This window comes from Cryptomeria japonica, chromosome 10 (genome assembly GCF_030272615.1).
Source record: "Cryptomeria japonica chromosome 10, Sugi_1.0, whole genome shotgun sequence".
Classification (NCBI taxonomy): Eukaryota; Viridiplantae; Streptophyta; class Pinopsida; order Cupressales; family Cupressaceae; genus Cryptomeria; species Cryptomeria japonica.
The window spans coordinates 247,450,290-247,473,571 of record NC_081414.1 but is presented as its reverse complement, the minus strand read 5'-3'; the positions used below and the strand labels follow the sequence as shown (position 1 = coordinate 247,473,571).

Below are 23,282 nucleotides of genomic sequence, written 5' to 3'. Positions count from 1 at the left end.
TCACAATAGATTATGTACAAAATTTTCTACATATGTACAAGTCATCTATATTGATATCAAAGAAACATACAATAAGTCTGTCCTGTTGAATGCCCAGAGCATCAGCAAAATATATACAAAGACATTGATTAGTGTCTGCTCCACAGCAAGACAGCAATGCTTGTAGCTTAACCATCTTTGGAACAGCTTAGATTCTGGGGAGGTTCACACTGAAATACATGACAACATTTTCTCAATGGGTGGTAAGTGGTAACTCATTTTCTCATCAGCTTGATATATGCATCCTATGATTAAAAAACGAAGGGAAAAAAGATGTTAAATTGAACTGAAGACAATGATAAATTGTCTAATTAAATCAAGGTATTTTTGGGACCATCAACACTTCATAGGTCCGTTTTTATTAGGACATATAAATGAACCAAAATTTTTGGCCATGGGTAGATGTAGTTTTACCACCCAAAGGCAGTTTACTTTCTATTCACATTTGACTTTTCTCATGACTGATAAATGGATTAAATTTTACAGTAAAAAGTTGTTGCCGTGCATGACTTTATAAAGAATAAATGAAAATTTAAGAAATCAAGCAGATTTGTAAAGAATCAGGCAAAACCATGAAAATCTGGTCCTAAATTACCAGCTGACACACCCCTACAATCACCACAGACAAAAGTGGTATCTGGCTTTCTCATGAAGTGATCTGCATGTCTCCCACAGCCAGGTCTGTTGCATTCTAAGCACTTCGGGAGTTGGAGCCAACAGGAAGAACACAACAGGTCTAAACAGAAAGTTTCTTCATATTCATTATCATCAATGCACCTTCCACACTCTTCACAACGAGCAATGCAAAATATACATCCACGACATTGTTGAAGCTTATGGTCTTTTCTTTGCTGACACCTTTCTCTGGTGCAATCATAGACAAGCCTTGCATTATCACATTTTGGGCAAACTTCAACATCAATTGAACGATCATCATCATATGTGAATGAATAGTGACCATTATGATAAAACTGAGGTTTAACTGGTCCTGTCTGCTGCTGGAAACCACCATTCACAGAGGACTTCAAGTTATCAAGGTGATCTTTTGTTAGACCATAAAGGCCACGGATCCTTAAATGCTTCAATCCAGACATTCCATTTCTATTATTTTCTGTGTGATCCTTCACAATCTGTACTATGCCTTCTGCACTTACTCTAGTACACCCTGGCAAACATAACTGCAAAATCAACATGTTCAATATTAGATATTTAAACAAAAAGAGAATATCCCAAGCTTTCACTTAGAAAGAGCAAGTTGCAAGGTCAAACTGAATAATTTCATAACAAAAATAAAAGGGATATATAATATGGATTCCGTTGAACCATATCCCAAATCTCCAAGGCACATCACAATTTTCCAGTAATACATGTTAAGATAATTAACTTCGCCACCAATCAACTATAATGTATAATTCCTTGAACTATCAAGAATGGCAGCTATGTGATTGAGTAGTGCCTTGGCCAAATTTTAAATGTCCTCAGTTTTCCTCCTCTCCTTACAGTTAATTTTTATGATACACTTTTTAATAATCAAGCCATCGATGAAGAAATAAATCCAATATCTAAATCATTTAACAAAGAAACCTACTAATACTCCACGTGCACTTCAACTGACAGCAGATTTGTTTGAAAGCCATTCGGAAGAATGATTTTGCTAACTGAACAACATGTTTAAAACTCCCCACAACAAGAAAAGCAAAGACAACTGCAACCAAACTAAATAAAAACCGGCTATTAAAGAGCCCATGATAGCTCTCTTCTATATGGAAAATTTGAAATTCTTATACTAAAGGGTGGCATACATTCAGATGCATAACAAATTACTGGCCTAAGAGATCAACAAATACATAGCAGTGAAGCAAAAAATTTATGAAATCTTGAAACATGGTTGATACACCAGGCAGTACATTCTAACCATTTACATATCATGACAATACATGAGCAGCCTGTATCCATTTAATACTCAAATGTTGAACGGCATTAGCTTGTTCCTTCTGCATTTTTTTGCATTTTAAACTGAAATTTTTAGTATTGAGCAGGCCATTCTAAAGGAAATTCTGGCATAATTTTTAGTATTGAGCAGGCCATTGAAACATGGTTGATACACCAGGCAGTACATTCTAACCATTTACATACATGACAACACATAAGCAGCCTGTATCCATTTAATCCTCAAATGTTGAGCGGCATTAGCTTGTTTCTTCTGCTTTTTTTTTACATTTTAAACTGAACTTTTTAGTATTGAGCAGGCCATTCTAAGGGAAATTCTAGCATATTTTCAGACAAATCCAATTTTGCAATTTAAGATCCTTGCATAGCAGCATAATTCCTCAACATTTTTAAAATTCTTTATCACACTGTCAATGCAACATTGCAAATTGAAAGCAAATCAATTTATTTCTGAAAGTCGCAGTTAAAAGCATCTTCTAGGAATTACGAGCACCAATACTGCTCACCATCCCTCAAGACTTATTTTATACATTATTAGGCCTGAAGAAGCAGAACATATCACATGACAACCACGTGCACAATCTATTGTCAAGATGTATTTTTAGACAAAATAATATTTGGAGTTTCTGCTAAAGACTTGGGCTATGTATCCATTGAAACTTAAAGATGTAGATTCAATTTTCTCGTTCCCAAATGCAGCATGCATCCTAGGTCTTTAAGACCATTAAAGTTGATGCATTCTGGAGCATTTGATTGTTTGAACTTTGTTAAAATAGGAAGGACTGGTCTTACTCATTAAGTCCTTGGTATTGCCAATGCCCTTCAGCAGCTAATCTGTAGACTCTAGACGACACTAACCAAATGATAGATTTAGAACTGTCCAAGTATATTCCAATGCTTTTATGCGCAAAGAAAATCAACAAAAGTTGAACCATACTGCAGAGAGACAGAACTATAAAGAACAAAAGTCAAAAGTCCCTTATACCTGAAATATTTGTAAACAGTGGTACAACATTGCCTGAAAAATTCTATTTAGAGAAAATATATTATAACATCCATTGCTAATTTTTAAATATATATATAAAAAGTGAAAAATGAAACTAGTATTAAGGCTCGGCACTTGCAAAACCATCATCCTAAATCTCTAAGGATGGGAGCTATCCAGGAAACTTCAGCATATTGTGAAAATGTTCTGCAATGAACTGTAACTCTGCCTGAACTTCAGTTATGAGCCTGATTCTGGACCTTAAAAAGCTGGTATGCAAGACAGAAGATCTTCTACAATATGAATAGGAGGGGAAAAAATAGGTCACAAGGGCAGACTGAATATTGGCATATGCAAGCATGAAAGCATATTTGTCACTAATAATTGCCAATTCCTCCTCAACTTTTAATATCAAGTTTCAATGTCTCGCTTACCAAGGAGCTGCTTTTAGGGAGCAACCTTCCCACTGCTGCTAGCTTCATGTCTCACAGCCAGCTAACTTCATTCAAACACAGGCCAATAATAGTAGGTGAGATGAGCTGCTGTTAAGAATGTAATGTTCCCCTGCCAATATACGGCAATATGGAGAGTGTGCGGGTGTGACCGTACGGTGAAGGTGAGGGCGTACAGTGGAGGTGACCTGTGAGTGTGCTACGTACGGTGAGGGGGTGGAACCATATGGTGCAAATGAGAGTGTACGGTGGGGATGTAGGAGATGGTGTACGGTGGGGATGTAGGAGATGGTGTACGGTGGGGAAGGTGTAGGTGCTGAGAGGTGTACTGTGGTAAGGTACGGTGGAGGTGTGGCGTACGGTGGGGTGTACGGTGGAGGTATGGCGTACAGTGGGGTTGGTGAGATGTACGGTGGAGTGAGAGGTACGGTGGAGTGAGAGGTGTACGGTGGAGGTATGGTGTATGGTGGGGATGTACGGTGGAGGTATGGTGTATGGTGGGGATGTACGGTGGAGGTGTGAGGTGTACGGTGGTATAACCGTACGGTGTGCTCCAGTGAATGTGTGGTGAAGGGTTGATCTTCCATAAGCAAATAATTCTGAATATTAGGAATTCCTTGTGCATGTATCGGATTAACAAATATGCAACTGGAGTGATAAACAATGATGAGATTCAAGATTTGCCAGATCTGGAATGAGTACAAATAAACAGAATAGGGTGAGGGGTGAATCTCACCGAAACTGCAAATACCAAATAGGGAGGGTCTTTCACCTCCGAAATGGCGGATACCAAAACACCAACAGGAATTCGCACGGGAGAGAAAAAAATACCAAAATTCGCATACCTACAACAATGACTAACACAGCCATATATATGGGCTCCAGGAAACTTCCTGAAAGGGTTACAAACGGGCCGACACGACCAACCAAAACTTGCCTAATCTAATTAAATAAAAGGGCCCGAAAGATTTGTTATTAAATTTGGGGCCTTACAATAAAGTAATTAGATTTATTATTTAATTATATCGGGGACATCACAAAGAAGCAACCTTCCCACTGCTGCTAGCTTCATGTCTCACTGCCAGCTAACTTCATCCAAACTCAGGCAAGTAATAGTAGGTGCATTGTGTAGGTGCTTGTTGACGTGTATTTTGTACACTATCAAACACAGAATAAAATACCCAAGGGTACCTTATCCTCTCTTGAGTAAAGCCTCTGAATGCTGAAGATATCGCGAAAAGGATCAATCAGGGTGACTTCAAGGTTCTTCGTTGTAGGATCTCTACGTGTGGATAAGCACCAGTGGTCGTTGTGAATGTTGTTTCTTCAAGGGGTCTTACGCACTTTAAAAGTTGGTCTGTGTTGCTCTTACTTGACTGCAAGAACAAGAATTTCCTAACACTAACAAATTCTCAAAAAAGATCAAAAGATAGGGTTTTCAAGAGATGAATTCTAATCTAATCCTAAGAATGACTCAATGTAGGCTAGACTTGGTAAGATTCTACCAATTTCAGTATTGCCAAGGAATTACAACTCTACTGAAATTGATGCGATCTTCTAAGGTGGTTAGTGATTTTCAAATCATCAAGAATTATAGATACTATCATAAAGATACATATCAATATTTCAATAACGATTGAAGTTAGAAGCAATCTCAATATCTCCAGTTGACCACACAAGGCGTCCTTACAATCAGTAAAAAGCTAGTGGTTTGGAACATGAATCTCACCAAAGATCAAGCACAACACTTAGCCCTTCAAACTTAAATGCTACTTCGACTGAGAATGATTCAAGAAAGTAAACAACCATGAAGATAGCCACAAGAATTGCAATAAAACACCATAACTTCAATATTTTATTGATCTCAAAGCCAAAAATAGACAAAAATTGTTCGAAATTCTTTCTTCACTACTCAATCTTGCTACAAAATAACTTTCTTCTCTCCAAAGCTCTAACTATTATCTATCTCCTTAATATCTAATCTCTAATGACAAAATGAAAATGAGTGAGGGTATATATAGCATCCTCAATTACAATGAACGGCCCAGATCAAAAGAAGATCGATGGCTAAGATACTGACACCTAAACCCTAATTAGGGTTTGTTACAAAAAGTTCCCCTTTTAGATGAACATTATTAAATGCATAGCCAAATATTTAATTGGCACAAAAATCAAGGAAACATAGACCAATGATAATTAAGATGCCACATCATTCTATAACAACCGTTCTTCTAGAACCTTGTTCCCTTTCCAATGCTCTTTCTTAGCATTTGCAACGAATCTGGACACAATTCCTTCAATCTCAGCAATAGGAATCTCGAGAAGATTCCTCATTCGTTCCTCCAAGTGGATAACTTGATCAAAGGCAATGAGAAGAGCCGTTTCCCATCCAGGTTCGAGTTCTTTGATCTTCTCAATCAGGAGCATAGTAGTGAACATTAGATCTCATTGCTCATCTGTGATGACATTCTCATCTTTGCAAAAGATGACCTTGACTCTCTCTTCCAACTCTTGGAGGTCCACATCTGTCTCAACTTCGATCCTCCTGCCAAGAATGGTACACAACACTTCGAACACCTTATCCTGAATTGGATGGATGACACCTTCAACTTGATTGCATTTGGTGCTGACGTCCTCAAAAAGAACCTCCTTCATCTGAAGTAGAGTTGACCACTGAAGTAGGTTATGAGCCCCTCCATCCATTATCTTTTCTTGTGCTAGGATCTTTCTTGGTGTTTGCCTGATTACTTGCATAACAGGAATAACAACATCACTAGTGTGAGAGAAAGCGGCTACAGTTATCAATAGGTTGTGGACGATCTCAAGGACTTGGATAGCTCGGTGGATTGTCTTCATCATTCTTGTTGTAAATTCAACGGCTACTGTGTGGGATTTGTCAATCCAAGAGCTCATAAGCTAAACCAAGCTCTTGACTCTCTCTGCCTCGCCAACTGATTCAAGGGGAAGTGCTTGCACAGGAGATACTACCGGATCCTGACGTCCCAAGGGCTGATTGAGATGACTAAAGTAGCCTCTCCAAGCACCGACTTCTCTCTCAAGCTTTCTATTCTTTTACATTTCTTCTTTAAGCTTGTCTTTAAGTGCTTCAAATGAATCGGTTGCCTCATCCAGTGCCTGTTCAGTAGTGAGGGGACCAAGCTCAAATGTTTCTACATCATACTCATCTGCAAGGATTTTACCTTCATACTTGTCCACTACTGGTGTAGCTATCTGCAATTTCCTGGATCCTGTCTCATCTTTGATCACTTTGGACATCTTGGTGGCCTTCTTCTTTTCTGTTACCTCTTGAGAATTTCCTATAAGGCTCTCTAAGTCAATCACATCCTCTTCATCCTCAATCACAATTACCTTTGTCAGTCTCTCTTTTAACCAATCTGGAATGGCAGATCTTGTCTCTCTAACTTGTATTTCTTTAGGTAATACTTCATCTTCTCGGAGAGGAGATGTCGCCTCATCATCATTTTCCTGATCCTCCTGTAGCTCATCAATTTGTAGCGGTTGACTTGATGAATGCTGAGGTGTTTGTCCCTTCTCTACTTTATCATTTTGTACCATGGATTCCATAGATTCATCAATCTCAACTACTATCTTCTCTTGACCTTCAGCTTGACTTGCCTTCTTTCCATGTCGAGAAGATGTGCCTGATGGACGATCTCGATTGGCCTCGTGCTTCTTCTTGGAGGGTTCTCTTTTCTCAGGTCTTTCTTTCCTCTTTGCGCCTCTAGGATGAGAATTGTCTTCACTTGCACTCGCTCCTCCTTCTTCTGGCCTTTCCTCCAAAGTAAAAGTCATTGGTATGTTCTGCTCTCTTAACTTCTGATGTTGTACATCCACCCATCTGTGAGTACATGACAAAATTGGAGCCATCAAAGCTCTTAAGTCTGAAATCTCAGACTCGCTCCAATCTATCTTCACTCTCTTATCTTCCTTGTCATAGGATGACTGGAGATGTCTGCCACTGTCCTGAGCTTGATCGGCTACTCTGTAAACTTTGCATTTCCTAATGAAATCTAAAGGTAATCTGGAATGCATCTTTCTTTTCACTTCTAAATCACTTGAGAGATTCATCCAAAAGTCTTCTACCTGAAATTCGTGTTTGTACTTCTTGCCAACTGTCTCCTCCATATAACCATGAGGATCGAAATTCTCCCTCGAGGCAAAGAATGTGACTGAATATAAAGCCAGTTCCTTCTCTGCATCTTCCAAGGCTTGAGTATTAGGACATACCTCAACTGAATTCCCCAATATGATAGGCACGGGAACTCCATTTCCATGCTTGTGTCTAAATGCCTTTACATAAGCTGCCAACTGTCTGGTTACCTCAAGTAGCACTATCATGTCTGTCGGATACCTCGGCAACATGTAGGGAGGTGAAGGACACCCATGAATTCTGATATATGTAAACTTTTGAAACTGGACGAACCATGCACCATGCTTCTTCACAAGTTCTTGTGCATCCAGAGATAGTCGATTATGAATCCCACCTTGCAATATCCTAGTGATGTTCATCATGAAGGTGTCATTGACTAACTTGTAGTCACCTCTAGGAGGATGATGCAAATGAACATAAGAGTCACAAACTCTCACTTCTCCGGGTCCTCTTCCGATCACTCCTCTGTGAGGTAGCCCTACATATTCAAAACTCCTGATCAGGGCATCTATGACATATGAGCTCATGTGGACTGATTTAGTAGGTCTTAGTCTTCTCAACTGCACATCCAGACAATGGCTAATAATTCTAGCCCAATGAATCGTTCCTTTCCCTTGGACTATCACTTGGATGAAGAAGAACATCCACTTTTCGAAGTAGAAGGCTTGAGGAGCCCCCGTAACTCGATTGAGCAAAGTTATTAAATCTATGTACTCATCCTGGAAGTCGATCCTATGTGGTGTGTTGGGAATCTTGCTCAGGCGAGGACGACTTTTGAGCAACCAATTCTTATTGATGAGATTCAAGCAAGTGTCGGGATCATCTTCATACATTGACCTGGCTCCTTCTAGGGTTTTGTAAATCATATCTTTATGCTCTAGAAGATGAAGAGCTTCACTTATAGCCTCCTCTGAAAGATAAGCCAAAGTGTTTCCTTCCTTGGATACGATCGATCTCGATTGTGAGTCATAATGGCGGGCACACTCGATCATTAGTTCATGACACTGGACTGCTGGAGGGAAACTGGCCGCCTTGATGATGCCACTTTCAATTATCTTTTTTGCGACAGGTGATGGCTTGCCAATGTAGGGGACCTCTCAAAACTTCTTCACACTGAAGTTTCCCAAGTTGGTATCTCCGATATTTGCTCCATTTGGACACGATCCTGGTCTCCAATTCTTTGTTCCTCTGATCTTCCTTCATGAGAGTCGGGCGACTAGTAGATGCTCCCTCCTTTGGAGTCGCCATCTTGACACCTACACAACATTTCACAATTAGTAATATACCTTGAAGCGTAGAAATATAGAGTAGAAAGGAAGATTTAGGATTTTAATTAGGAAACTTCATGATAAATCTTGAGTTATCATTTCCTAATTAACTATGCAATACTTGGAATTTTCAAAACCAAAGTTCAAAATTCAAATTTTCAACAAGGGTGTCAAGATGATTTCGCCATACCTCCCCTTGAGTATTAAACTCTAAGAAATGATGCAAAAATAGATGAATTTCGCTAGGCAAAATGTAGATCAAAAGTTCTCCCTTGAATAAAATGCGCCTCCTTTAGTCTTCACAAGAATCAACTCCACTTCCTTCTAGTCTCCAACACTAGAAATAAATTCGCTCCAAATAGAACAGATTTCGCACCTCCTTCTTGCTCTCCAAATTCGCACTTGAAGCAATGAGTGAATGATTTGAATTGTGAAAAAAAACACCTCCAATATATAGAGCGCCCACCCCTTTGCTCCCTCTAGGCCGACCTGGCAAAAAGAGGTTAAAAAATAAATAAAATTGTAAAAAGGAGGGGCCGACTTGATAAAAATAAGACCTTAAGCGCTCCATATTTAATTTTAAATGCCTTCACAATAAAAGTCCAATTTTTTAAGGCTCAAAATTAATTTATTAAATGCCAATATGTCTTTTATTAAATGCCAATTTAATTTTAATTTATTTATTTTTCAAAGGCTTCGAAGTGAGCAATTTTGAGGAATTTGGGGAATATTAATGCTCAAATATGGTAAAATAAAGAATGCTACTAACTTCGCCCTAGACCCTTGGCAAGGGTCAGGAGCGAACTTTCAATTTAGGCCTTGCATACCTCATTTTTCTAGTCCAAAACTTCATCTAGGCATTTAAATGGCATTTTTAATTGGAGTTTTGAGTTTGATTTCACTTGATCTCTATGAGGAAAGTGTTATTAGGATTTTTTCGCCCTGGACCCTCAGAGAGGGTCAGGAGCGATTTTTCACTTTTGCTCTTAATCCTTCATCTTTTAATTGTCAACTCTCCTTGTGGGATAAGCAATGATCTCCTTCACTAGTTCCATGCATGCTTGATTTGCTTTTGTAATGCAAAATAAGGACTTCAAAGATTTTCGCTCTGGGCCTCCAGTAAAGGTCAGGAGCGACTTTTGCAATTTAGGCCAGGATCATCAAGTTTTGGAGGTAAATCCTTGTTCATCACGTTTTGGAGGACCTTTCCACCTTAGCACAACCTTGCCTTAGCGCGATTTTGAAGGGAAGTTGTTGGTTTTGCAAATTTCGCCCTGGGCCTTCAATGAGGGTCAGGAGCGATCTTGAGTCCTTTGCACAAATTCTTGATCACTTCAACTTCAAATTACTTTCAAGGCGTAGAATATCATTCTCCACTCCCTTTTGAGTCCTGGAAACAAAAATACCATCTCGAAATACAAGGGAAGTGAGAGCTCTTGGAAATTTCGCCCTGGACCCTTGGAGAGGGTCAGGAGCGATTTTTCACTTTGTCCTCAACATTTGCACTCTTAGCATCTCAATTCCACTTCAAGGCATTTCAAACACCGTTTCCAACTTGTGTCTAGGCTTAGCTTCATTTAATTTTGGAGGAAAAGGTTGGATATTAGGTTTTTTGCCCTGGGCCTTCAGTGAAGGTCAGGAGCGATTTTGCAAATTCAAGTTTATCCATCTTTTGTTAGCCCTCCAAATTATCTTCAACGGTCAAAACACACCCTTTCTCACTCATTCAAGCAAGATTTTGCCTTAATTCTTCAAAGAAAAGAGAGAAACTTAGAAATTCGCCCTGGACCTTCAGAGAGGGTCAGGAGCGACTTTCAAATCTGGCTTGATTGCCTCCTTGTTGATCGTCCAAATTATATTCAATGGGTAAAACACACTTGCTTTCATCTATTCCAATCATAAAAAATCACCTTGACCTAGCAAGAAATGTGCCTTTTGAAAATTTCGCTCTGGACCTTCAGAAAGGGTCAGGAGCGAATTTTGCCTTCTAGACCAAAATGCTTCACTTTTCATCATGAAATGCCTTTGCTAGGGAAGATTTCATCTTGTTTCACGTTATGAATAAAAGTTCATGTCCAAGAAAGGTCTAAAAATGTGCATATAAAGAATTTCACTCTAGACCTTGAGAGAGGGTTAGGAGCGAAATTACCCTTCTTGGGCAAAACTCCATCATTTCATTATCTTCAATCAAGTCTGGATGCTTTATCACGCTCATTTCGTCCTCCATCATGCCTTTGATATCTCAATTTGACCAAACAAGGTCAGGAATGACTCTAACAAGTTTTTTCACCCTGGACCTTCAGAGAGGGTCAGGAGCGATTTTGATGATTCCAACAAGATCCTTCATCATTTCAAGTTAAAACTCCTTCAGGTGGGTGGAGAAAGTCATTCATTTTCCGTTCATGCCCAACACTTGGTCCTTTTTTCACTGTAAGATGAGGGAAATCAAAATTTCGCCCTGGGCCTTCAGAGAGGGTCAGGAGCGAATTTTCCCTTAGCCTTCAAAATTCATCATTTTCCATGCCTTCAAATCTTCAAAAGCATCAAGTCACGTCCAATCATCCCTCCTAGAGATCCTGCACAAAACAAATTAGAAAAAATCAATGACAAATATGCCTTAAATAACATTTTCGCCCTGGACCCTTGGCAAGGGTCAGGAGCAAATTTTTACCCTTTCTGGCTAAACTATCCAGAATTTAAGTCTCCAATCACTTCACAAGGCAGAGTTAGGTCATTCTTAAGGCCAGGAACCAGTTAGCAAGCCTTCTCAAAACAAGAATTTGCACTCAGGAAAAATTTCGCCCTGAGCCTTCACTGAGGGTCAGGAGCGATTTGTCTGCTTCAGGCATCATCTTACTTCAAAAAAAAAATGATCAAAACTCACCTAGGCAAGAACACACAATTTCCCCTTAAAGCATCTCAACACTTAGCCCAAATTGCGAAAGAAATCCAGTCTACAAGGATTTTCGCCCTAGGCCCTCAGAGAGGGTCAAGAGCGAAATTGGCATTATCAGGCTCTTGATCTATTTCCTCACTTATTCAACTTAGCCCACTATACTCACTTTCTTCACTGACTGTGTTTAACTGACTTAAACCAGGAAACGATTGGACCTTACCATAAAGACCTACAATCTAGACTTAATTTGAGACCTATTTGACTCCCCCGACAGGCTTACCTTATTTCAACAATCTCAATTCTCGGGAGGACGCTTAACAACTTTCAAAATTTGATTGGACTCAGCTTGTATAATATCCAAAAGAAACCCCTAAGGTTTAGCCCTAGCCCAAACAAACCACTCACTCACTCAAAACCCTAAAAGCAAAGAGAAGAACAAGCAAAACAAAAGCGAAAAAGAGGGGGTCCCCATTCTAATGGGGCAATGTGTGAAATGGTCACAACATCTGGCGCATCTTCCCTTTATTATTACCAAATCCTTGGAAACAGAAGAGATAGGTAACAGGGATCTTTTGCTTCAAAGTAGATGCCTCTTACAGAGGCATAATGACAGGTAAGGCTGATTGCTAGTTTTCTTTGTACAGAAATCCATATAGGCAGCATCACTTCAATTCCTCCAAAAAGCAAATGAGCAGGCATCCTTTAGCACGTCGACATAATTTAGTGCAAGTTAGATGCTGGATTTGAATTGACAAATTAGTAGATGAATCTTCCAGGAATTGACACAATGGCTATGGTGACAGGATTAATGGAGGAAATATCAGTCACAAGGAAACTCCAGTATAAGGATGAAGACCCCATTTGTGTACCTCTATCATTTGGGGATTATATTTATATATAGTACAGCTGTACCCTCTATTCATTTACTCCTGTACCTTGACTTGAAATGGGATACCCATACCAGTACGGCAGTACCCATGTCCACTTGTCTCCAGGTGACTAGGAAATATCATGATTGCAAGAGCTTCATTCTTAATGGTATGGTTGTAAATATAAATCAATACTTCATTGGGTGACAGCATTCCAGCTTTATAATTTATTCTTAATGTAATGCTTATATATATTAATTTATAATATATTTGGTGACAGCATTCCATATTAAATGCATGAGAAGATCAACAACTTATTAGCCAGAGTAATTTCAAAATTGGCATATTATGTTAGTTTTACTGTGACATCTTATATGTGTACATCTTGTGTCTATTACTCAGCTTTAATATCTCACTATTATCGCTATAGCCTATGGTGTGGCTGAAAGGGGGAATTAGGTCACTAAATAGTGTAAACACAGAACCAGCTGCAAGTTTTGTTCAGCAACTATGCTGGTGTGTCTTTGCCATAATTCCTCTAATCAGCCCTTATAACCCTGCAGCATTAATAGAATTGAATCCTGAATCAAATACATAGAAATTGTATAGAACTCCTTTACTCTACCAAATTATGCCACTCTCAAATGTAACTCCTAGTCCAACTCAAATATATCATCAAAATTCAATTCAAGGAAATGTAAAGGTGGTGATCTACAAGGCTGAGCTGGTGTCATAATGAAACATTAACCTAAATATTAAATTTTAAGAAAAATTCTCGCACCCCATCAGTGGCTAGAACTTTCTGGAATCCTATTCAATGGAAAACACGACTAACTTTACACGCTGATCAAACAAGCAAATATGAAGAGGTGAAAGTATAAGCATCACAAAGGACCAAGCAACACCCCGACACCAAGCCCATGCTGCCCGCCAGCCCACCTTTCTCTCTCTCACACACAACACCTATATACACAAAACTCATCCAAAATGCTGACAAGACATACATATATGAAGAAGTAAAGTGAAAGCATCACAAAAGACCAGCCCACACCTTCCCATCAGAGGCATATCAAATTTCAAAAACCTCTCTCTCTCTCTCTCTCTCTCTCTCTCTCTCTCTCTCTCTCTCTCACACACACACACACACACTCAAACAGCGGGAAACGTGACAAATCATTTCATGGATAACAGGGGATGTGTAGCCTTTTGGGGGCTGACAGCAGAGTATAACTATTAGAAAAGCAGGGAATTTTTTAAAAATATAGAAAATTTCAATTATTCAATATGATAAGTCGTTCACCACATTCATTAGATAACTATATTACATTTGTTGGCACCACATTTTGTACCATTTTTTATTATTGTTTCACACCAGCACATTGGGTGCACAGAGATAGGAACTTCGAGATATTACCTTGGATGCTTCTTGGAAAATCATTTAATAGTTTGTACCTAGGAAATGCAAGGACATTTAATGATTGTAACCAGCTGGTCAATTAATATCAAAACTCGATAACATTTGTAAACAAGGGAAGTCTATATAAATCCCCTCGTGGTTAGTTGATTGGTGATAAAGGATGAATGAATAGAAGCAAAGAAGTCTGCCAATTTGCATGTTCATTATGTCTACATATTCTCATCATGGTTATGTTTGCATGTTATCATTTATGCAAGTCATAGAGGGTTAAGGACTCAGGCATGCTTTGGGTAACACTCTAGTCTGGGATGCCAATATGCAAGGGTTGCATAAGTGTTTAGCCATAGGTCATTGCACAATATCAAGAAGAATGACCAGCATTTTTTTGTTGCCGGGACGCTCTTAGAACTTGCACTTTGTTAAAGACACATGCATGGATATTTATAAGTGATTCACTGTAAAGGTTGCAGAATTTAACCATGTGGAAGGACCTATAGGCACACATCTGAGATAGTAACTCAAGGTCAAGTTATTTGATCTAATGTACGAAGAGTTCTGGGTGGATTTACCAAAACATTTATTTGATTCATGGGCAGCATGCACTAAATAGTATAGATCCAAACGCCAAAAAAGCAGTTGAGTGGATGGTAGAGAACAATGCACTACTTCAATGGTTTGACACAATGTGGACACACATCATTGACACTTTTGTCAAGGGCACCATAAATAGCTACATCTTGCAACTGCAATTTGCAGTCTTAAGTCTAACATATAACTCTACGCACAATCTATTACACAATTTTTTGACCCTGATTTGGCACAAACTCATGAAACAGCTTTCACTCTAGGTCAAAATGTTTCTTCTTGATAAATGAGTCAAGGCCTTAAGTATGGAGTTGTCACCAAAGCACAGCAGAGTGTGTGATTAGGGAGGCAATAAGTTTGCCATTTAAAGATTGGTTAGGCACGGAAATGTATGTCAACAGCTCTAGGCAGGAGCGTAAAACGAGGTATAGTCAAATATGTGAGGCTGCAATTGCCACATTTCAAAAGATCAACTCAATAAAGAATGCTGCACACAAATAAGCGTTGATAGAAGAAATCACACGAGAGTGACTTCTAATGATGGATGGATTGGCCACGCATGGCTTGAGATAGGTTATTTGCAAAACAGAACACCAGTTAATGAACCTAAGGTCCTACAGTAACAGTTGTTAAGGTAGAATATGCACACAGTGAAAGAGATGAACCATGATTTAATCTGCAACCACACTATAGCATAAAAACAAATCATGTTTTAATCTATAACCATGCCCCTACACAGATCTATTAGATCAAGGGGTGTTTAGTGATAGTGAGGGGGCACAATGAACTGCAAAAAGGTTGGAGCAAACAGATTAGGAGGATGACTTCAATAGGATTTTGGTCTTGGCAGAAATTGTATGTGAGTTTAGATGATTTGCAAATTTGATCACTACACATTGGGATACATTAATTATGCATCTAAACCATGAAACACTAAGGGAGAAGGCACAAGTTGAGCAAGAAGAGAAATATAGGATCATAGCCAACACGAACTACAGTGAAGGCCTTTCCCAAAGATAAGTATGTCATGCGATATTGGAACCCACATGAGAATGCTTGGGGCATCAGGAACGTGTCAGATGATAACAAAAAGATTAAATTATTACATACTAAGTACATTGGCAAAGCATGGGATTGGTATTCTAGAGTTAATATTGTTGATGTGAAGAGAAACTTTCTTGTTGAAATTGATCATCTAGAGTTGGCACATAGCAATATCACAGCTTGAAAAGAAACCAAGTAACTGCAGGGGGCAACAGTGCAGAAATATGATTAGTGCTTCAAGGAGCTGGTGTCCAAGATCACACTATATATCAACCCAATAATACAAAAAGAATGGTTTATTAGTGGGTTAACACCAAAAATCAAAGGTAAGTTGGTTCAACCCACCATGGCAAATCAAAAGGGTACGTTGGAGTATGCCATACATCAAGAGGTTCAGGGAGAACCTCCAACATGTGGGTTGACTACACACTTAGAGGAAACTATGTCAAATGGTTGCATGAATGGAGCAAACTGCAAGTGCCACAGTGACCAAACACAATCTATGATATACAAATTGCCACAGTGAGTGGCATATGGCAGCTAACTATCTGATGGTGAAAGCACAAACTATTAGTGCAGCACAAGTTCTTTCATTTCTGTACATTCTAAACAACACCATTTGCCATGCATGCTATGACACAGCCATCTATCCATTGTTGCAAAAGTTGAATTAGGTAAGGAGAATTCATGTTGGCATAGGACACATCAACAAGATGACCAACACAAGTTCTCACAAAGAGTGATGCAAGTGCTGAAGTCGCGAACTAGGGTGGACCATAGCAAGGGATGCCTTCAAACTTCAGGCTAAGGTTCAATCCGATGATGTACCCAAGGAGAAGTTGACACTAGCAGAAGACTGCAACAAAGATTGATCCTACGCAATAATGTAAGTTGTATCAGGATGTTACACAAATGTTCCAAGAGGCGCAACATGACATTGTTGCTACATGTGACACCACAGTAGAAGATCCTAACATTGGATGTATTGGCGATCTAAGTTGTGAACCCAGAATGCTTGAGACTGGATAGTCTCTCAATTGCCAAGGGTGTCAAACTTGGGAAGAATATACAAAACCTATGTTCAAGTTGGGCAACTTAGGAGCAATTACCGAGGTGGGTAAGGCCTCCTTCACTTTTGGCTCTACAAGACCAAGGGGGTTTCCCTAAGGTGTTGTAAATTGTAATAGATATCACCACAAAAACACAACACTCACCCTGACACAAACCATACCCGTTGGATAGTGTACCCCTATTCTGGTCATCACTTTGTGCCTATATGTTGGTTTGGGAGACGCAAGGTTAAGCACCTTATTTAAAAGATGATCTACCACATAAAGGTCAATGAATGTGTTTTATAATAGCCACTTACAATGTTGCATACATTCTGTTCCAAGATAAAACTAAAAGATGTTTATATTGATTTATTTTCAGCATATAGAGGATGATGGGAGAAAAAGTCAATAACAGACTGATGACTTTATCTAGTTGGGCAACAAAGTCTTTGAATTCATACAAAAGCTGTAATAACTGAAACCAAGGTTATACCTTAATCAAGACACCACAAAAGAAAATGCACAAGCAAGCAAGGCTCTACATATAAGTTCAAAAAAGCAATTGATAGTTGTATAATATTAAGTGAGTCTACTTAGCAATCCATGAGCATACCCATGTTGAAAATGTTAGCTAAGTTCGGATACCTGATTATCGAATTTTAATGTTGTCAAATGACAATTATAATTCATATATGTATTATCTCAATTAATGTTCAATAAATTTGTTATTGGGCTGGACCCAAATGTAACGTGAGAAACAATTAACCATGTTATTGGGCTGGGCTCAAATATAACGTGGAAAGGACTATTGGGCTGGACCCAAATACCTAACGTGGGAAAATGCATAATGACAACACAACATTAATTAATTATCTTGCAAGCTGACTTGAGGATGTTTAGCGCCAAAAGGATGATATATAATCCACTTGAAGATGAAGTCATTTACACAATCATTCTTAGCAAATACAATCTGCTATCCTGCATTTAGCGAACTCTTCACTTGTGCGAATTCAGTCAAGGATATTGTTGGGCGAAGTTGTCAAGATCTTCTGCAATTCTGCTCCAGCCTATTGTAGTCATCTGCTGCTGATCTTCTCTTTTGGTCATCTACTGTTGATTAGGGCTGCATCCTTCATTACCTTGCCAACTTGCTGTTTAGACAGCAATCTGAGATAAGTCTGCTATGTTGTAATTGCCTACAATTGAGATAATACATATCATACTTAAGGCTGGGTTTTTTACCTCCAAGAGGGAGGTTTTCCCAGGGTATTGGTGTCTTGTGACTTGTGTTTTATTGCTGTTACTGTTCTTGTGTCTTGTGTTTTATTTCTGTTACTGTTTATACACAGTCTGATTATAATCAAATTGGTTACATTAACATCTGATTGCTTAAAATTAAAAACCCGTACATTTCCTTTATTGTTTTAAAAAGATACCTTGCAAAAGCTTTGAAAGGATTTTACCGTCATCTGGCTGGCCAGCTAAACAACACATCCAAATATTCACACCATACACATGGAGACACTCAATGAAGGTTGACTCTACCATTAGTCATACAATCTGCGAAGGTTACAATGGCTTATTACAAATTTTGAACCGGGATCATTACAATAGCCCTAGAAACTATGAACCCTCTAGTTTTGTTGTGTAAGTTTGTCCTCCTACTATGCTCTTCTCCCTTCAATGTTATCCACTTCTTTTAGAATAATGAAAATGAAGCTCTTATATCAAATGCAGGTCAGATCCTGAAAAGAAATGTGCCCACATGCCAACGAATCATGGAAATCCACAATTTTAGCTACTGCAGGGGGTACCCATACCTTCCTATCAAGGTGACAAATGTTGCTCATCAAAAATGCCTCATGTACATTTGTCATACCCATGATCATCAGTGGCATGTGAAATTTTGAGCAATAATGTGGAAATCGCCTGAAAAATCTGCTGGAAGGGCAGCTTGGAAATGGTGTGCTAGTCATCAAGCTCAACAACAATAAATGTGGTATCGGCAAACGTTAATTTTTCCTTTGAATCCAATACCAACCACAGAAAGAAATATATTCTTGGAGCCATCGAATTAAATCCAATAGTTGCAAAAGGCCAAATCAAGTCATCGATGAAGTTCTAAGTTGTTCAATAGGGTAGGTGGGAGTTGCAATGTGAAATGGTGCAATTCTAGACACCTTGGTGCCATCAAGAACATTCTACACATTGGAACGAAGACTTGCAGGGTTTTGGAGTGCAACAAGACTTTGTGGGAGTTAGCCACAAAACTAGATTTGCAAAGAAAACCACCTAAACTGGAATTGTAAGAAATTCCAACTAACCAGCCGATTTCACAATGTTTCAATGTGCATCTCGGATGAAAAGTCATAATGATGATGTCAGAAAAATGATAGGATAATATCATCATGATGTAAGCATGACATCATCATGGGCTGGAAGTGCTTGATATGTGATGACATCAGCAATGTGTGATGATGTCAGCAAGGTGGGGTGATGCTAGTGAAGTATGGCTTGCGAGGAAATGCAATTGGACTAGCTTTGCGAGGTAGTCCAACTGAACCAGATAAGAATTCAACTTGTAAAAGGTTCAGTTAAGTTGGCCAGGAAATCTCTGCAAAAGGATTGATGATGCAATGGTGATGGAATGATGGCATCATGATGGTACGGCATGTGGAACTTTCAAAGTGAACCTAACCTAAGTTCAGATGCTAAAAATTAGGTTCATATTCAATTTGACTAAATAAAAGATCGGATATAAAAAAGCTAAGTGAACCAGACAAGTGACTTTCAAATAAGTACGTTCAAATGGAGGCCAGATTGTCGCAAAAACCTTTATGCAAAAAAAGCTAAGTGAATCGGTCCTTCACTTTTAAACAAGAAAGCTCATATGGGCATCAAGATCCTGCAAAAGCTTAAGCATGCGCAAAAGTTCAACTGAATTGGACATGTGGGAAAAGCCTGGAGAACCCTTTTTTTTATTTTCAATAGGTGGAGGTGGTGTTCAGATGGGGACTTGTTTTTCTCAACCAAGGATTTTTGCAGAAAAAGCAAACTGAATCAAAAAGAGTAAAAGACCAGCAAAACAAGCCTTTGGACTGGTTGGAAGAGTAAAACCGACAAGTTAATTTCTCCATGATTTTAACTCACTTTGACAATCTTCTTGAACATTTCCCAACATAAACAAAAGCCCTTCCCCCTTGAACATTTCCCAACATTCACAAAGACCTTCCCCCTTGACACCATTAAGCAACATTTCAATCATGAGGGACCAGCTAGAAGCTTCTTAGATCGATTATCAACAATGAGCAAGATAGGGTCAAATGCACACTTATAGAGTAGAGAAAGGCAAAAATGACAGACATCAAAATGGGGTGTCGACAGGAGGTTATGAAGAAACATGCATTGCAAGAATTGGTGAGCTATACAAAGTCATGCATAAAAATAATTTCAAGTATGATACAAAAGTTTTATTAACTCTAGAGATGAACGATTTCTTACTAAATGATGTGCTAGCACAAATACAACATTAAAAAATGATACAAAATATGCCACCAAAAACATTTGAGCTGAATTAAAAATTCACATGAAATTCAGCATACAATTTAACAAAAATTCACTATTTTCATTTGAGTTTTCATTATCAATGTGTATATATAATAAGTAGAACAAAAGGCCAAAAGGCTATAACTACGAAATGATAAAATATAGAAAAGTAATGTAGCAGCTAGATCTATTGTTCTTGTGCATCCTCCTCATCAATCTGTGTGGCATCTTTGGGATCAACATTGCAACATGCAGCTAGAGTCTATCAATCCTAAAGGCATGAAGCACCATGCAAAACCACCAACTTCTCTACTCAATAAGAGTTAAACATGTTCCATATGACTAAATGAATAAAGTTGTAGTGTACCAAATCCTCTATGTAGCAAAGGCTCTCGTAAACCCTTCTTTCACCTCTTCATCTTCAAAATACACTCTTCTAGCCCTTGGTGTGTACCATTCGAGGTATTGAGCATAGGTTGTCATATTAAGTAGATTGTTCATACTTTTAGACCACCGCATCACCACAATGGGCCTAATATGCTTCTCACATAATCCCAAATTAGGGTCCCTACTATGAATTGCTTGTTTCATCTAGCCAACAATTCTGCTACATATCTCATAAATCTAGCCACTTAACAATAACCATCATTAATTGTTGAGGGTCTGCACCTAAATCATCCTTTGTCAAGATGAAGTAACCAACATCTCTAGTCTCCACAAGTTTAGAGAATTCCTTCCTTGAAAAATTCCTCAAGAGAGTGAGTTGTGGTGGTTGCAAATGAACATTTGTATATCTCTAGCTTTTGCTACCATTGTTTAGGAATTGCTTTCATAAACCCTTCTAAGAATTGTTGCCTCCTCATTAATTTCCTTTCCTATCAATAGCATGTCTTTCCTTGGTAGAAACCTCTCTCCTCAGAGACTCAACATTATAGCAAATTGTATAGAATCTACTAGCATACCCTTGGAACTTGCCACACCCTCCATAACAAACAAACCAAGAAACTATGGCCTTCTCAGCTAGGTTTTGTTTTTTCCATAAATCCTAATGCCATGTCCAGGCTCGCACAAAACATGATAGGAAACCTTGACATAACTCACTTTGAAATTCGTATTGCACACATGGAACATCCAATTACTCCACTCTAAATATTTCTTTTTTTCTTTGTCTAAAATTGTAACAAGTTTCAAAAGGGGTTTGGTTGCATTGGACGGGCCCTTTGTATAAGGTTTTAGGATAGTAGAAGGAAATTCAAAAGGTTTATGCAACTATCTCACTTCACCTACAACAATCCCACACCTTGAACAACCTCCAACAACTCTTTGGTTTGGTTGTTCAATGCCAAACTCTCAACTAGAATAACCCTCACTACTAGAATGCTTTTTCGCAAAGGAAAAATGCCTAAGAGTTATAAACTTTGAAGGAAAGGAAAAAAAAAAGAAAAGAATTTGAAAAATAAATGAGTGGATGCTAAACTTAACCTTATATGATGAAGTAAATGTCATTATTCCCTTCTTTGTTTTCCTCTCTTCCCCTCACTGTTATCTTCTCGTCCTCTTTTTTCTCTTCTCAGAAAATTGCAAAACAGCAAAATGAGAGTGTTTTGATGTTTTTTTAATGTAAGAAAGTTTGCTTTAGGTTTAGGGTTTTGAAGAGGGATGTGGGGGCCTTTCGGACACCACTTCACCTTTTAATTTTATTTTTTTCTTTTTGTCATATACGTCTAAGGATGGCTACTAATCTCAAGACAATTGAGGGATGTCATTGACATCCTCAAAAGTCCAATAGATGACCAACAATCCCTAGACATTTCCAAGATTTTCTTTTTCACTTTTTAAACATATTTAGTCTAGCCAAGGGAGCCAAGACAGCCCAAGAAACATTTACAAGGCATCCCCAAAATGTGTTTCCAGAACATACCCAATCTGACTAGGGGATGAAGGGCAATCCTAAGGACATTTCCTAGGCATCCTTGCATACCCTATACATGACCTCCATACCCTGGACATTATGAGGTCAACAATGCCCAAAAAAAGCCAAAGGACGCACCTTTGTGTATCCCTAAGGTTTACATAAACTATTATAGATTCTACCTATGAAATATGCTATCTAAGTGAATAATTTTTTTTCAAAGCATTTAAAGATTAAAAAACCCCTACAGGCTTTTCAAATCACACTTTTGATAGTCACGTCTTCATAAAGCCATATCTTCTACATATTAAATCCTCTTCCATGCATCTTTTGTCATCTTTCCTACCTTTTAAGATCCATGCACTAGTTTACTCTGATTGCTTTTTGGAATTGATGATGGATAGATCTTTTGTAGGTACTCTTGTAACCACCCAAAGTTTTCCCTAGTACTTTTTTGGTGGCCAATATTCCACAAGGTTTAACTCATCATACAAGCTTAGTTTTTTTGTCTTGTTCAAAGAATTCCAAAGGTATTGCCAAGATCTATCCATTAATGGAGATTGTCTTAATTTTGGGCTTATTTGGCGTTTGTTAAGAGCAAAAAATGTGACTTCAACTTCTAATGTTGTGATGTGTGAATGCAATAACAATCATTGGAAAGCTAACATAACAAATCTATTGAAGTAATGGGGTTGTGGCAATGTACAAAAGATCAAGAGAAGAACCTTATTTAAAAAAAGATAAAAGGAATGATTGGGAAAGGCACGTTAACCTGTTTAACTCATTTTTAAATATATTTCAATGGCTTTAACTTGGTCATACAAGTGCTGTTTTTCATCTCACTTTAAGCCTTGCAAAGTTGTCACTGAGCTCCACACATTGGTGGGGGCCATTTTACATTTGAGCTCATCTGATAGCATGCTGAGAACAGAAATTTATGGCTTCAAATTATGACGTAATGCTCAATGGGCACAATTAAGATAAAATAAATGTTTCTCAATTTTTGAAATAGGGGTCTTGGGTGGCATGGTGATAGGGTTTTGGGGATGGCAGAAAATTTCCTATATTTTGGAGATGGCTAATAAAATAATACTAA

General features: G+C 38.4%; 1 protein-coding gene across 1 annotated transcript in view; it reads right to left on the bottom strand.

The window, feature by feature from the left end:
• Window positions 1-31: 31 nt before the first annotated feature.
• The window catches only part of LOC131052413 (uncharacterized), a 56,507-nt gene continuing 33,256 nt past the window's right edge, over window positions 32-23,282 (bottom strand). The window contains exon 2 of the mRNA XM_057987081.2: window positions 32-1,217. Coding sequence (XP_057843064.1) covers window positions 600-1,217 — 618 coding nt within the window. The 3' untranslated portion in view covers window positions 32-599. The remainder of the gene's footprint in view (window positions 1,218-23,282) is intronic.